Here is a 13,923-nt window from a genome sequence, read left to right on the forward strand (position 1 = left end):
CAGGAAAGAACGCTGAGAAAGTAATTTTCCATGAAGTTGTGGGGGGTGGGTGGGGGTAGAGGTCATATAGTTAATTAAGGAAAAGAAGTAAACTATTTTATCAAAAAGTTTAGGGAAGAGAAGCCACTCTCCTCCTACCAGTGAGGAAGCAACTGGAGAGAAGTAAACTACCGTACAGTGAATAAAAACATGGGGCTACATCCTGGAGGCGCTGTGCATCTCTATCTGCACACGTCCAGTGTTTTTCACACGCACTATCTTATCTGATCGTACCCCAGCTCCCTGATGATATAGCCTGTTCTGAGGGGTTCTCAAGGTGTGGACCAGCAGCAGCATCACAGAGAACTTGTTGGAAATGCACATTCATGGGTTCCACACCAGGCCCACAGAATGAGAAACCACGGGAGGGGCCCAGCAGTCTGTTCTAACAAGCCCTCCAAGGGATTCTGATGCTCTCCAAGTGCCCATAGCCACCACACTCGGGACACAACCGCTGCAGGGCGCGGGGACCGCGGTTGGAGGACAGAATTTCCCCTTCTGAATCCTCGGCCTGTGTCCTCTTCACTCCTAAAGGAGGCGGTGAACAACGAGACAGCCCCTCAAGGCAAAGTCGCCCTGCAGGCAACTCAGCTGGAGCGAGCTCCGCCCATCCCGGTCAGGGCGGAGGCGAGGTGTGACTTCCTTCCCCAAGCCACGCCCCCATGCCAGCCACCGGCCTCCGCCCCCGCATAACCCGAGCGCCCCCGCCCTCCGGCTTCGACTTCCGGCGCTGGAGGAGGGGGCCGGCGGGGAGTGACTCCAGGAGGACGCGTCCAACTTCGAGACCGGTGGGGGCCGGCTCCGCTCTTCCAACCCCTCCGTGTGTTAGGAGGGCGGACGACGCAGCGGCGGAAGAAAAATAAGCTAGTCTAGGACACCTGTCCAGGAGACGTGGAACCCAGTAAGGGAATAAAGAAGCCTTGAAACGTCTCTCCCTTCCCCTCTCCCGGTCCCTCACCCTAATCCGCGCGGAATGGAAAAGACGGAAGCGACAGGCCACGATGAGGGCGGGGCGGGGGGGGGGTGGGGCAAGGGGAAGAAATCTCGCGATAGGACAGCGGTCCGGGCGGGGGTGGCACCTCTCCCTCCTCCTCCTGGCGTTAGTTCCGGTCGCAGAGGAGACACCGCCGCAGTTGCCGCTACATCGGGGATTTCTGGCTCTTTCCTCTTCGCCTTAAATTCGGTGAGACGCGGCGCCCCGCTCACCCCGGGCGGACGCTGCGGGCCGTGGAGGCTGGGCAGAGGGCGAGGGAAGCGGCGGGCTGAATGCGGCCCGGCTTGGATGGGCCCGAACGGAGGCAGCCACTTGAGGCCGGGCCGGATCCAGGGCCTGAAAGGCCGCCGCTTCGGCAGGGAGGCCGAGGGGCGGCGGCGGCCCAAGTCGGGAAGTGGGGTGCGGGTGCGCGCCGCGGCGCTGGTGGCGAAGGCAGTGGCCGAGCCGGGCTCCCTCCGGGCCGTGCCCGGCCTGGCTAACAAAGCCACCGTGGCCTCTGTTGGGTGATGTACGCGTGGGGGCTTCCGGCGGGCGGGGCGGACGGGCTGCCACCACCACTGCGGCCGCCGCCTCCGCCGCTGCTTTCGCTGGAGGGCGGGCGGATGTACGGGGCGGCTGGGGCCCCGGCGCAAAGCGCCTCAGTACCTGTGGTCCACTCGTTGCGGCGGCCGCCACCGCAGGCGGCAGGGTCAGTGGAGAAGGAGCCGCGGGACCCTACGGCGCCCCGCTGTGGCCAGTGGGGTCCTGGGCGGGAGGCATGGGAAGGGTGCGGATTGGGAGACACGTGCCCAGGGAGGCGGCTGGGACTGTGGGATATGGGCGAAGGAGGCTGGGCTGGCTGTTAATTTTGCAGGCCTGAGTGGTGCAAGGCGGCCGCTGTTGCGGTCACAGGCATGACCTAGGGCAGGGTGGTGCTGCCTATAACCAGGCCCATCAGAAGAAGGGGTTCACCTTTTGACAGTGTTTTAGAATTGGCATACACATTTTGGATGCCTCCTGACTATGGTGGTAATCTCCCTTTGCGTTCTGCGATGCCTAGTGGTCGTGGAGGATGTAAGTGAATGTAAAGAGGAATGTGGAGGAAACTGAACAATTAGGTTTATGATGGGTGATCACTGTAGCATTACAATGTCGCCTAAAAGTGTAGTTCGCAATACTAATTTGAAGGGTTTCTTGTAGAGAGAAATGCAGATTTTGGCGTACATTTGATTCAAGTGAGGGTAATTCTTTGTGCCTTCACCAAGCTGAGAGTGCGTGTTCCATTTGATTCATATGTGATTATACTAAGGTTTGATGCTTTATTTTAAAAATTAGTATTATGGCACTGAAATTAAGGCTTTATTTCTCCTTTCCTAGGGTGTCTTTTATGAATAATCAAAAGCAGCAAAAGCCAACGCTATCAGGCCAGCGTTTTAAAACTAGAAAAAGAGGTAAATATTTATGTTTCGATGTTTCTTCAAACCTCCAGAATATCTTGTGTATCTTGCCTCCTCTGACAGGCACTTGCATAGTACTAAAGCCTCAAGAGAAGATACCAGAAAGAAACTTGAATTTCTCGTTGATTGCCATTCACATACACCTTTAGTATTTCTACTGCTTTACCGCTCAAGCCTTAATTTTTAGTATCAATGTATCTCTAAGCCGGTTAATGAATCTTCTTTTTAGTGTGAAGGTAAAATACTTTTTAAAACAAAAATAAGGGCTCTGTTTTCACTAGCAAGCAGTCTTATTTAAGCAAACTAAAATGAGCAAAGATGTTAATTTATAAAAGGAGAACTCCTAATGTAGTCACCCAGATTTTGTGAAGATTTGTGAGAGAAAACTCAGACTTCACCCATGAAAGTTAATTGTGGAACAGGATTCACATTGTAATGTCTTTTGAAATACAGACTTAGAAAAGTATTAGAATTATATTACTTTTTTTTTGCATTCGTGTGTACTTAGGTGAATGTTGAATTCTGTAGCAAAGTGCTGTGCTAGTGATATAAAGCTAAATAAGATGTAGTCTCATGTATTTTTAATGTTTTTGGTCAAAAGCATATTAACCTTATTTTATAGGTGGTTTTGAGGAAATGAACTGGGTCAGCTACTGGTTATGAGTTGTGTTAAGTAGCAGACATTTTGAGATATAAATTGTAGAATTTTAAAATCGCTAATCATAGGCTGTCTGTCCCCTTGTAGTAGTGGTGGGGAGACCAAAGTGTGATTTGATTCTAGTCTTTGCAGATTCATTTAGATTTAGCTGGTAAATTTTCTTTCTTTTTTGAGACAGAGTCTGCCTCTGTCGCCCAGGCTAGAGTGCTGGAGTGCAGTGGCGGGATCTTGGCTCACTGCAAGCTTCGCCTCCCGGGTTCACGCCACTCCTCCCTCAGCCTCGCGAATAGCTGGTACTGCAGGCGCCCGCCACTACATCCGGCTAGTTTTTTGTATTTTTTTTTTTTAGTAGAGACGGGGTTTCACTGTGTTAGCCAGGATGGTCTCGATTTCCTGACCTTATGATCCGCCTGCCTCGGGCTCCTAGAGTGCTGGGATTACAGGTGTGAGCCACCACACCCGACCTTAGTTGGTAAATTTTCTTAAGGAGCAGTTGTAAACTAGAACAGTTTGACAGTAAAATGGGAAAGTGTATCTCTTGAATATGTGGATTACTGATGTTGCCTTGATATAAATAATAGCAAGTAGCTTTATCATTATTATTATTATTAGCATTAGGGGGAGATGTCGCTTCCCCAGTTCCAGATAGAGATCATTCGTGGCCTGGCTGTTGATGGTTAGGGTACTGGGTAGGGTATACAGCAATCCCTGTCTGGGACTGAGGGAGTTTCCAGACACAAGACTTTCAGTGCTAAAACCAGGAAAGTGCTGGACACACAGAGGTATTTGTCACCCTAGTACTGTGTGAAAACTAAGATACCATCTAGCCTAGATTGGGAAAGCAAAACCCTATTATGGAGTGTGTGAAAGCAACTCAGTAAAGGTCAGGTATGTGCACAAGGCTATGGTCTGGGAGCTTTCTGTTTTATTAATGTCATGTAGTATTCACAACAGCTTTATGGGATAGCTGTTCTTATCCCCATTTTACAGTAGGGGGATTCTGGCATGGCGAATGAGACTGTTTGCTGAAATTCAAGTGGTTAAATGGTGATCAGGATTTGAATCAGGCAGTTTAACTCCAGAGCCCATGCTCTGAACTACTACTCAACACAGTATCATCTCTCGATTACCTAATTTCTCTCTCAGTTTTCCTTCTGAATAATAGGAAAAATCTGCCTCACAAAGTTGTTAACAGGATTAAAGCAAATGCTTAATATAGTTTCTGTCATATTGGGTGCTCATTAAATGTACTTTGTAAAGCTCACCTTCATAAATGCCAAAGGAGTGGTTCAATTTTTTTGTTGTTTAATGTTATGAACATTTAAAGAAAAGGATCAAGAGCTCCAGTGTCCAGGGAAAACTGAAAGTAATAAAATTTATCTGTTAGAGGATGGCCTAAATTTTGGAAAAGCCAAGAGGCAGTAGGAGGGCATTCCCAGTAGAAATTGCCTCATGGCAATAGGAGCACAAGACGCTAGCACATTTAGCTCACTTGTGAAATTGTTTGAAAAGTTGCACAGTTCTTGTGAGTGGGCCATCTTGTCTTGCACTTGCAGAGGGGAAACATGTAAAGGATGTGAATTTAACTTGTTTAACAATTACATCTTCATAAGGTGATAGTTTTGTGACATTTTGGTAAATCTTTTAAAACTAAATGTTTTGGGTCCCCTGTCTCCCCAGATGAAAAAGAGAGGTTTGACCCTACTCAGTTTCAAGACTGTATTATTCAAGGCTTAACTGAAACCGGTACTGATTTGGAAGCAGTAGCTAAGTTTCTTGATGCTTCTGGAGCAAAACTTGATTACCGTCGATATGCAGAAACACTCTTTGACATTCTGGTGGCTGGTGGAATGCTGGGTAAGTGTCTGGGGTTTGTGGGCTTAATAATTTAGAAAGGTATAGTGTATGGAGATTATGGAGACTCTAGAATATGAACTATTTGGCAAACTTGTTAAAATGGAGTGATTTTTTTCCTTGTGTTGTATTTTGGTTTTATCCAACTTTAGCCCCAGGTGGTACACTGGCAGATGACATGATGCGTACAGATGTCTGCGTGTTTGCAGCCCAAGAAGACCTAGAGACCATGCAAGCATTTGCTCAGGTAAATGAAACTTAACATAATTGTTTTCAGTTAGCTACTATCCATGTGGTATATTTGAGGAATATTCTACTTTTAAGAGTTGTGGTTAGAAGGTTGAAGGAATTTGATTTTAAATTTTAGGGAGACTGTTCTTGGTGCAACGGGATGAATTAGAAACTTAAGATGTGTTAAGGTGAATAAAATAGGGAAAAATGAAATTAACTCTCCTGTTCCTATTTGTCCTGAAATTACTCAATTTTTAAGAAAAATGTCAAGCTAAAAAAGTCATTTTCGTATTGTGATTTCTCTAGTTTATCTGCATATATTTATTTTTAAAGTTAAATAAGTTGTGAGCTGATTAGCTTTTTAATCAAGATCTCATTGGAAAGTTTCGTATGTAGTTATGTTTGTATTATTTTAAGCAAAGAATTAAAGTACATCTAACCTGGACATTCTTATATGTCACTAGAAATTCTTCTCAAGCTGGTATAAACAGCTCATAAACTTATATCCAGTGAAAGGTTTACTACTTTGTTATTCTAGAAATATATGAAGTTACTGAATTCATTTCATGTTCTTCATAGGTTTTTAACAAGTTAATCAGGCGCTACAAATACCTGGAGAAAGGTTTTGAAGATGAAGTAAAAAAGGTATGAGGAATAAGGTACTTTGTGGAAAAGAAAAGAATAGGGTTAGAAGGAGGGAATGTTAAATCCTAATTCTCCCACAGATTTGGGGTAATTTTGTTTGGTTGGTTGGTTGGTTTTTTGGAGTGTCACTCTGTTTCCCAGGCTGGGAGTGCAGTGGCTCAGTCTCTGCTCACTGCAGCCTTCGCCTCCTGGGTTCAAGCAATTCTCATTCCTTAGCCTCCTGAGTAGCTGGGATTACAGGCATGTACCACCATGGCTGGCTAATTTTCTATTTTTAGTAGAGACAGGGTTTCACCGTGTTGGCTAGGCTGGCCTTGAACTTCTGGCCTCAAGTTATCTGCCCTCAGCCTCCCAAAGTGCTGGGATTATCAGCATGAGCCAACACGCCTGGCCCAATATTGCATATAGATGCCCAGAAAACCTGATGCGTTTATCAATGACCAGGCACTGTTCGATACTAATTCACTTAATGGTTATAAAAACCCTGTGAGGCAAGTTTTATTATCCACATTTTACATGTGAGGTGCCGAGGTTGAGTAACTTGCCGAAGATCATTCAGCTAATGAGTATTGTAGCTTAGATGTAAACTTGGATGGTTAGATCCCAGAGCCCACGTGTTGAACCAGTAGCCAGTATAACATGCTTTACTGTTTCTCTTAATGTAATGTAATTGCTGTTTTAACCCTTAACTGTTTTACTTTTTACAGCTGCTGCTGTTCTTAAAGGGTTTTTCAGAGTCGGAGAGGAACAAGCTGGCTATGTTGACTGGTGTTCTTCTGGCTAATGGAACACTTAATGCGTCCATTCTTAATAGCCTTTATAATGAGAATTTGGTTAAAGAAGGTAATCAACCTTAAAGGATGGTCTTTAGTTGACTCAGAGTGGGGTGGGTAAGAGCATGGTTTACTGTTCATAGATGTGACTTCTGTGAAAGTCTTCGTTTATTAACCAGCCTTAAATTTAATAAGTTCAGTCTAATTCACTAGACATTTAATGAATACCTTTGGCATCCAGGTTTAATGGTTTTCTTTAGGAATACAATAGATAACCAGATTTAGACAAAATGTTGTTATATGTAATGCGAATACAATGAGAAATGCTGTGGGAACCCCAGAAGAGCTTAATACCAGTAGGGAGACTTGGAGAAAATGATGTTGGGGAAAATGTCAAGCTGGAAGGGAAAATCAACTCCCTGTTTGGCTCCAATTGTCAGATTATTCTGTACAGTAATTTTTTTTTTTGAAGCTTTTTTTAAAAAACTGCTTACAGTAGTATTTAAGTTGCCTTAGTGTAATTCTCACAACAGCCTTGTCAAGTGTAGAGACTATTGCCCTCAATTTATACTTTAGAAAACACTTTAAGTAACTTGGCCAAGAATATACAATTCGCAAATGGTGTAGACTAGGGAAATTGGAGAAGTGATAAACTGTGGCCCAGGAAAGTTCAGGGTTAAGTTTGTGAGGAAAGTCCGTAATCCCATGTGATTGAACTATGAAGGGAAGGATATAGAGGGGGATACAGTGATTGAAACCAGGAAGGTACTTCTGTTAAGTAAGCTATTTTCTTTTACAGGAGTTTCAGCAGCTTTTGCTGTAAAGCTCTTTAAATCATGGATAAACGAAAAAGATATCAATGCAGTAGCTGCAAGTCTTCGGAAAGTCAGCATGGATAACAGACTGATGGTTTGTAACTTTTCTTCCCATTCTTGCCAGCAGGTGTAAATGAGAGAAATTTCTCATTTTAAGACTGAAAAGAAAGTGTTAAATCTGATTTAAAGAAAGTTTAACCAGATAAATTCTTCTTTTAGGAACTCTTTCCTGCCAATAAGCAAAGTGTTGAACACTTTACAAAGTATTTTACTGAGGCAGGCTTGAAAGAGCTTTCAGAATATGTTCGGAATCAGCAAACCATTGGAGCTCGTAAGGAGCTCCAGAAAGAACTTCAAGAACAGATGTCCCGTGGTGATCCATTTAAGGATGTAAGTTTTTGTTTAAACTGTCTTTTTATGGCTAAGCTTCTAGCATAGAGATTTTCACTAATTTGAGGAAGTTATTTCACTAGGATGAGATTTAGTTAATAGTAAGGATGTTATACTGGAACTTTGCCTCAGTCTTTTGCATATGCTTCTTTAGTGCCTGACTGAGGCCCAGAAATGTAAGGGACTGGAGCTCAGGGCATCTTTCAGTTCTAAAGGTCTCTTTCTCTGTGGTACACATGTGGTTGCCAGTTGCATGGAAAAGGAGTTGTTACGTTTTTCTTAAAGGTCTAAACTTGATGTGTGAAGTATGTACATAATCAAAACTGACTTCTGTTACTAAATTTGGATTATTTTGCAGATAATTTTATATGTCAAGGAGGAGATGAAAAAAAACAACATCCCAGAACCAGTTGTCATCGGAATAGTCTGGTCAAGTGTGATGAGCACTGTGGAATGGAACAAAAAAGAGGAGCTTGTAGCAGAGCAAGCCATCAAGCACTTGAAGGTATTAGAACCATGCCTTGACAAAACAAACTATTCTGCTTTTACGTGGGGATCAGTGAACTGTGACTATACTTTTTAAAGAGGATTTATTGCATCCTGTGGTTCCTGGGGATGGCCCACCAGTAAATAGACAAATAGTAACATTAACTATTGAGGATAATCCTCTGAATTGGTCTGTGGTTCACAGATTAAAAACAAGAATATGGCCTGGCCAGGCATAATGGCTCACACCTGTAAAACCAGCACTTTGGGAAGCCAGCGCGGGAGGATTGCTTGAGCTCAGTTTAAGACCTGCCTGGCAACATAGTGAGACCTCATCTCTACTAAAAATCACAAAAAGCCAGTCATAGTGGCACATGCCTGTAGTTCCAGCTACTCAGGAGGCTGAGGCAGAGGATCGCTTGAGCCCTTAAGATCAAGACTGCAGTGAGCTTACGATGGTTTTGTCAGACAGAGCCTGGGTGACAGGGCGAGATCCTGCCTCAAAAAAAAAACATGATGAAAAGGAACTTAAGCCTGTAATTAGACGTTTGCTTTTGAAGCAGGTATTGGAAAATACTAATATTGTTTGACGTTTACTTGGACTACTTGGTATAGTATTGTTTATTTTACTTAGCTACTTAAGTCAATTTTCTGGGTTTTTTTGGGGTTTTTTGGTTTTTTTTTTTTTGACAGTCTCACTCTGTCACCCAGGCTGGAGTGCAGTGATGTGATCTCAGCTCACTGCAGTCTCCATCTCCTGGGTTCAAGCGGTTCTGCCTCCTCAGCCTCCCAAGTAGTGCCTGGCTAATTTTTGTATTTTTAGTAGAGACAAGGTTTTACCATGTTGGCCAGGCTGCTGTCAAACTCCTGACCTCAAGTGATCCACCTCCTTGGCCTCCCAAAGTGTTGGGATTACAGACGTAAGCCACTGCGGCTCCCGTCTTTTTAAAATTTCTGGTGAATGAGCTATAGTTTGCAGTGATTATAAAAGATGAGTTAAGTTCTGTATTATCTGTATTGTAGGAGTTTTGTAATGGACGGTTATTTGTAATTAATGACTGAATCTTCTCTCCCTTCCTTTAACAGCAATACAGCCCTCTACTTGCTGCCTTTACTACTCAAGGTCAGTCTGAGCTGACTCTGTTACTGAAGATTCAGGAGTATTGCTATGACAACATTCATTTCATGAAAGCCTTCCAGAAAATAGTGGTGCTTTTTTATAAAGGTAATTTAGATTTTGAATTTTGTAAATAACATTTAATAAAAATCCTTGTAAATACAAAATGATCCAAATGATGAGTTATTGGGACATCAGCTGCCTGAAATATTTTACTTCTAGTTATGAGTCGCCCCTGATTAAATTGGGTGCTTTTTAGTGCACTGGTATTTGTTTAAAACATCTAAACCCTATTCACAAGTTAAAGTATGAAATCCAAAGCCATCATTATGCGTCCTCAAACTTTGCCTCATACTCTAACCAGCTGTACGTTCCCCAAAGTTCACCTAGATTCGATGGCTCACACTTGTGATCCTAACACTTTGGGAGCCTGAGGCAGGAGGATCGCTTGAGCCCAGGAGTTCAAGACCGGCCTGGATTACATAAGGAGACCTCGTCTCTATTAGAAAATTAGCCAGGCAATGGTGGCGCAAGCCTGTAGTCCCAGCAACTCAGAAGGCTGAGGTAGGAGGATCGCTTGAGCCTAGGAGGTCAAGGCTGCAGTGAACCAAGATTGTGCCACTGCACTCCAGCAGCCTGGGGAACAAGTGAGACCCTGTTTCCAAAAAAAAACAAAAACCAGGTCCTGTAGTCTTAGCTCTATATAGTCATAGCTCTGGAGTTTTCAGCCTGTGTGAATCCTGCTTCTGTTCATCTTACCCTCCCACCCAGTGTTGACTTTCAGTAGTCCTTCAAGACCAGTTCAGAGTGCTTCTATAGCAACCCCAATTTCAGTTATCGTTCCCTTTTCTCTTGATCCCAATTTTAGAAACCTGGTCTAGTGGTTAGTAAAGATGAGACCTCTGTTGGGAGAAAATCCATTGCAGTTGGTCATAACACTTTGAAATTCTGCACTAATCAGACCAGCCTTGATCCTATGGAGTGTAGTTGGTGTGCACACATGCATTATTCTATCCTCCAGTTCTCATGGATGTTTTTAACTTTTCAGCAGTTTGTTTGCTAAGCAGGCATTTGCACATTAGGTGATTGTTCTAACTCTGTCTGAGTAGAGTATATTAAAACTCCCCTAATGCAGTGAGTTTTCTTTCCAGCTGAAGTCCTGAGTGAAGAGCCCATTTTGAAGTGGTATAAAGATGCACATGTTGCGAAGGGGAAGAGTGTTTTCCTTGAGCAAATGAAAAAGTTTGTAGAATGGCTCAAAAATGCAGAAGAAGGTAAGGATTTTCCTTTGTTTGTTTGATAATGCTAATTTTAATCTGGCCATAATATATCTTCACACGTGCTTCCTTCTTTCTAATGCCACTTTGTACCTGGAGTAGAGATTTTTGTTAACTTATAAGGCAGGTGGCAAAAGCTAGAGTTTAATTATTACAGTATATTTATGGCTCAGCCATAATAGTAAATGTTTTTGGTGAAATGGAAATTTTTGAGAATATTTAATGTTTATAAATTTGTGGATTTCTTTTTTTTACTTTTCTGTAATTAAAAATATAGAGACAGGGTCTCACTATGTTGCCGAGGCTGGTCTTGAACTCGTGGGCTCAAGCAGCCCTCCTGCCTCAGCCTCACAAAGTGCAGGGATCACAGATGTTACTGCACCCAGCCAGATTTTGGGATTTCCAAGTGAATGCTTTTGAATATCTCCCTCACCTAAATAGGGTATTTTTATTTATTTATTTATTTTTTTTTTTTTGAGATGGAGTCTCGCTCTGTCGCCCAGGCTGGAGTGCAGTGGCCGGATCTCAGCTCACTGCAAGCTCCGCCTCCCGGGTTTACGCCATTCTCCTGCCTCAGCCTCCCGACTAGCTGGGACTACAGGCGCCCGCCACCTCGCCCGGCTAGTTTTTTGTATTTTTAGTAGAGACGGGGGTTCACCATGTTAGCCAGGATGGTCTCGATCTCCTGACCTTGTGATCCGCCCGTCTCGGCCTCCCAAAGTGCTGGGATTACAGGCTTGAGCCACCGCGCCCGGCTAAATAGGGTATTAATAAAATTCCTTAACAGCTTCAAAGTTATATGGAGGCTGGGTGTGGTGTCTCACACCTGTAATCCTAGCATTTTGGGAGGCTGAGGCGTTCAGGTCACTTGAAGGCAGGAGTTTGAGGTCAGCCTGGCCAACATGGGAAACCCTGTCTCTACTAAAAATTTAAAAATTAGCCAGTTTTGGTGGTGGGCACCTGTAGTCCCAGCTACTCGAGAAGCTGAAGTGGGAGGATCACTTGAACCCTGGAGGCAGAGGTTGCAGTGAGCCAAGAGGGTACCACTGCACTGTGACCTGTGGGAAGGAGGGAGACTCTATCTTAAAAAAGCTTTGAAGTTATAAATGAGTACTTTGCTTTCTGATATATAATGTTTGCTTTTTTCCCCTATTCTAGAATCTGAATCTGAAACTGAAGAAGGTGACTGAATTTTGAAACTACACCCTCAGTAAAGCAAACAGGAGTTGTAGATAAAATGTCATGTCTCATGTGTCCTGGTTCTTACATCTTCCTACCTCCCTGTATCAAGCATGATATAAGGGCTTTCATGGCAAATTTTATTTTAACTGTTTCTATGGTTGCTGGAAATGTTGGGTTTAGTTTCTAAAACCATGTTTTAAGTAGCTACAGGAGCTATAGATTTGAATCTAATGTTGCATTAGTCTTTTCAGTTATCTTCTACCTCCTGTATTTTCTACTGTAATAATGTAATTTAAGGACTTCCACAATGAACAGTTCACTTTATTCCCTGGGTTTTCTATAAACAGTTTTCAAGATATGATTTGGTTAAAAAATAATTTGTTATAAAAATTCTGTTTGCAAATTAAACTGGAAAAGTATCCAAAGTCTCAAAAGGCAATGATTTGTGTGATAATATGGCATGCCCGGAGCCCTACTCATCAATGAAAACCCCATATGTAATAATCAAATTCATTTAACATGAATCTTGAGTATGTGGACCATTGCTTGCATGGTAACTTTTTTTTTTTTTTTTTTTTTTTTTTGCATTTTTAACTCCAGATGTCCTAAAGCTCAATTGTTTGCTCTCTGGTTTTCATCCTTAGAGAAGCCATGGAGAACAGACTTGAGACGTTTAGGAAATCATAATGGGAAGAAGAAAGTTGAGCTTTTTCCCCTTGAGAAACTTATGCATTTAGTTTGTATCTTTCCAGGCAAAACAAATGGGTATTCTTTTCATACAGCCATTTTCAAATGAACCTTAGAAAAGTCTTAACATTTAAGGTATTTTATGCACAGAATACACTTAGATTGATGGGAAAGAACTCATAACGGAGTTTGAGTGAAGAAAATGACTGATGTACTAAACCCAGTAGAAATTGTTGAAAATGTTAAAGGTCAGCATGTTCTAATTGGGAATCTAGATATAGCTTAGATTTCCTATTGTCTTAGAGTATTTGCTATAACAAATGAAGTGCAATGACAATTATATATTCCTACTTGGTCATACTGGACTGGCTTCGTTCTCTTAACATACTCAGTAATGACTCAAGCCTCTGACTATTAACATACCCTAGTTGCCATTTTTTAATTGCCATGAGCCAGATACTTCTTGGTATACAATTGATCCATTTATTTTAATGGCTGCCTTTTCATTTTCATCTTTTCTTGCTGCTACCCATCTATGTATGTAGTCATTGGGGGGAAAATGTAGCCACATTTTTTATGGGAAGACTTTGTGTTAAAAGTGAACATTTTGAAGGTTTTTAACTGGTGAAACTAGCCTGGAATAATGCCACCAGAGACTGAGTGGAAATCGCCCCTTTTGAAGGTGCCATTCTTATGAGCCAAAAGTTTGTCATTTAAAAGTTCATTTTGAGGGAATAACATGTAATATAATTTGAAATAAAGGTATAGAACCTTAAAAAGAATATTATAACTGATTGTTGTGAATGGGGTGAATTTGTTAAATGAATAACTTTGATAAAGTTTTTCATGCACAGACAAAATGTATTCACTAGATTTCTACGTAGTGATCTGCTTTTACTTTGTAATTTGTAGTTCTCAAAAGACTTTTTTTTTAAAAAATAAAGTCCATACTTACACTTAGGCTTTATACATCAGTCCTTTTTTCTTTTTTTTTTTTTTTGTAAATTCCATGTTATTACCTAGTGGTATTGTATGTTGTGTGTTCAGATGTCTTTACTGTATCTGTATACCATTAAGTAATAATTAGACTCCCACTGTAAACCACCTACACAGAATTCTGATGTAGCTAAAACTACATTAATATTTCTACAGCCAATTCATTGCATGTTTCTGCCGTATAAAGTGCCATTTTATACTGTGTATAGTGAAAAAGTGTCATCTTCCAGAACTACATTATAATCTTTGATCGTTTGTTTCTTCATAATGACAGAGTAGTGTTTCTTAGTACAATATAGTAAGTGGGTATCACTGTGACAGTAATAGTGTAAAGAAAGGGAAT

At 42.2% G+C, this 13,923-nt stretch overlaps 1 protein-coding gene across 9 annotated transcripts; it reads left to right on the forward strand.

Annotated features, from left to right (window-relative positions):
- The first annotated feature begins 752 nt into the window (after positions 1 to 752).
- Positions 753 to 13,551, forward strand: BZW1 (basic leucine zipper and W2 domains 1). 9 transcript variants are annotated; one of them, XM_025405025.1, is made up of 12 exons: positions 753 to 940; positions 2,390 to 2,463; positions 4,808 to 4,984; positions 5,134 to 5,228; positions 5,792 to 5,857; positions 6,565 to 6,700; positions 7,430 to 7,539; positions 7,665 to 7,835; positions 8,194 to 8,340; positions 9,408 to 9,546; positions 10,590 to 10,712; positions 11,874 to 13,551. In XM_025405025.1, the coding sequence occupies exons 2-12, from the start codon at positions 2,400 to 2,402 to the stop codon at positions 11,903 to 11,905; spliced, it is 1,260 nt and encodes a 419-aa protein (XP_025260810.1). In that variant the 5' UTR covers positions 753 to 940; positions 2,390 to 2,399; the 3' UTR covers positions 11,906 to 13,551. The 9 variants fall into 9 exon arrangements, with proteins under 9 accessions (XP_025260810.1, XP_025260809.1, XP_025260814.1 ...); XM_025405024.1 differs by having other exon boundaries at positions 759 to 1,222; XM_025405029.1 differs by having other exon boundaries at positions 759 to 1,222; positions 8,194 to 8,232; positions 9,498 to 9,546.
- The last annotated feature ends 372 nt before the right edge of the window (positions 13,552 to 13,923 follow it).

This window comes from Theropithecus gelada, chromosome 12, assembly GCF_003255815.1.
Source record: "Theropithecus gelada isolate Dixy chromosome 12, Tgel_1.0, whole genome shotgun sequence".
NCBI classification, from domain to species: Eukaryota; Metazoa; Chordata; class Mammalia; order Primates; family Cercopithecidae; genus Theropithecus; species Theropithecus gelada.

Coding starts and splice junctions, on each gene's coding strand:
- BZW1 (XM_025405022.1), top strand. CDS start 1,636: ATGTACGGGGCGGCTGGGGCCCCGGCGCAAAGCGCCTCAGTACCTGTG. Junction 6,701..7,429: donor TGAGAATTTGGTTAAAGAAG/GTAATCAACCTT, acceptor TTTCTTTTACAG/GAGTTTCAGCAGCTTTTGCT. Junction 8,341..9,407: donor AAGCCATCAAGCACTTGAAG/GTATTAGAACCA, acceptor TTCCTTTAACAG/CAATACAGCCCTCTACTTGC.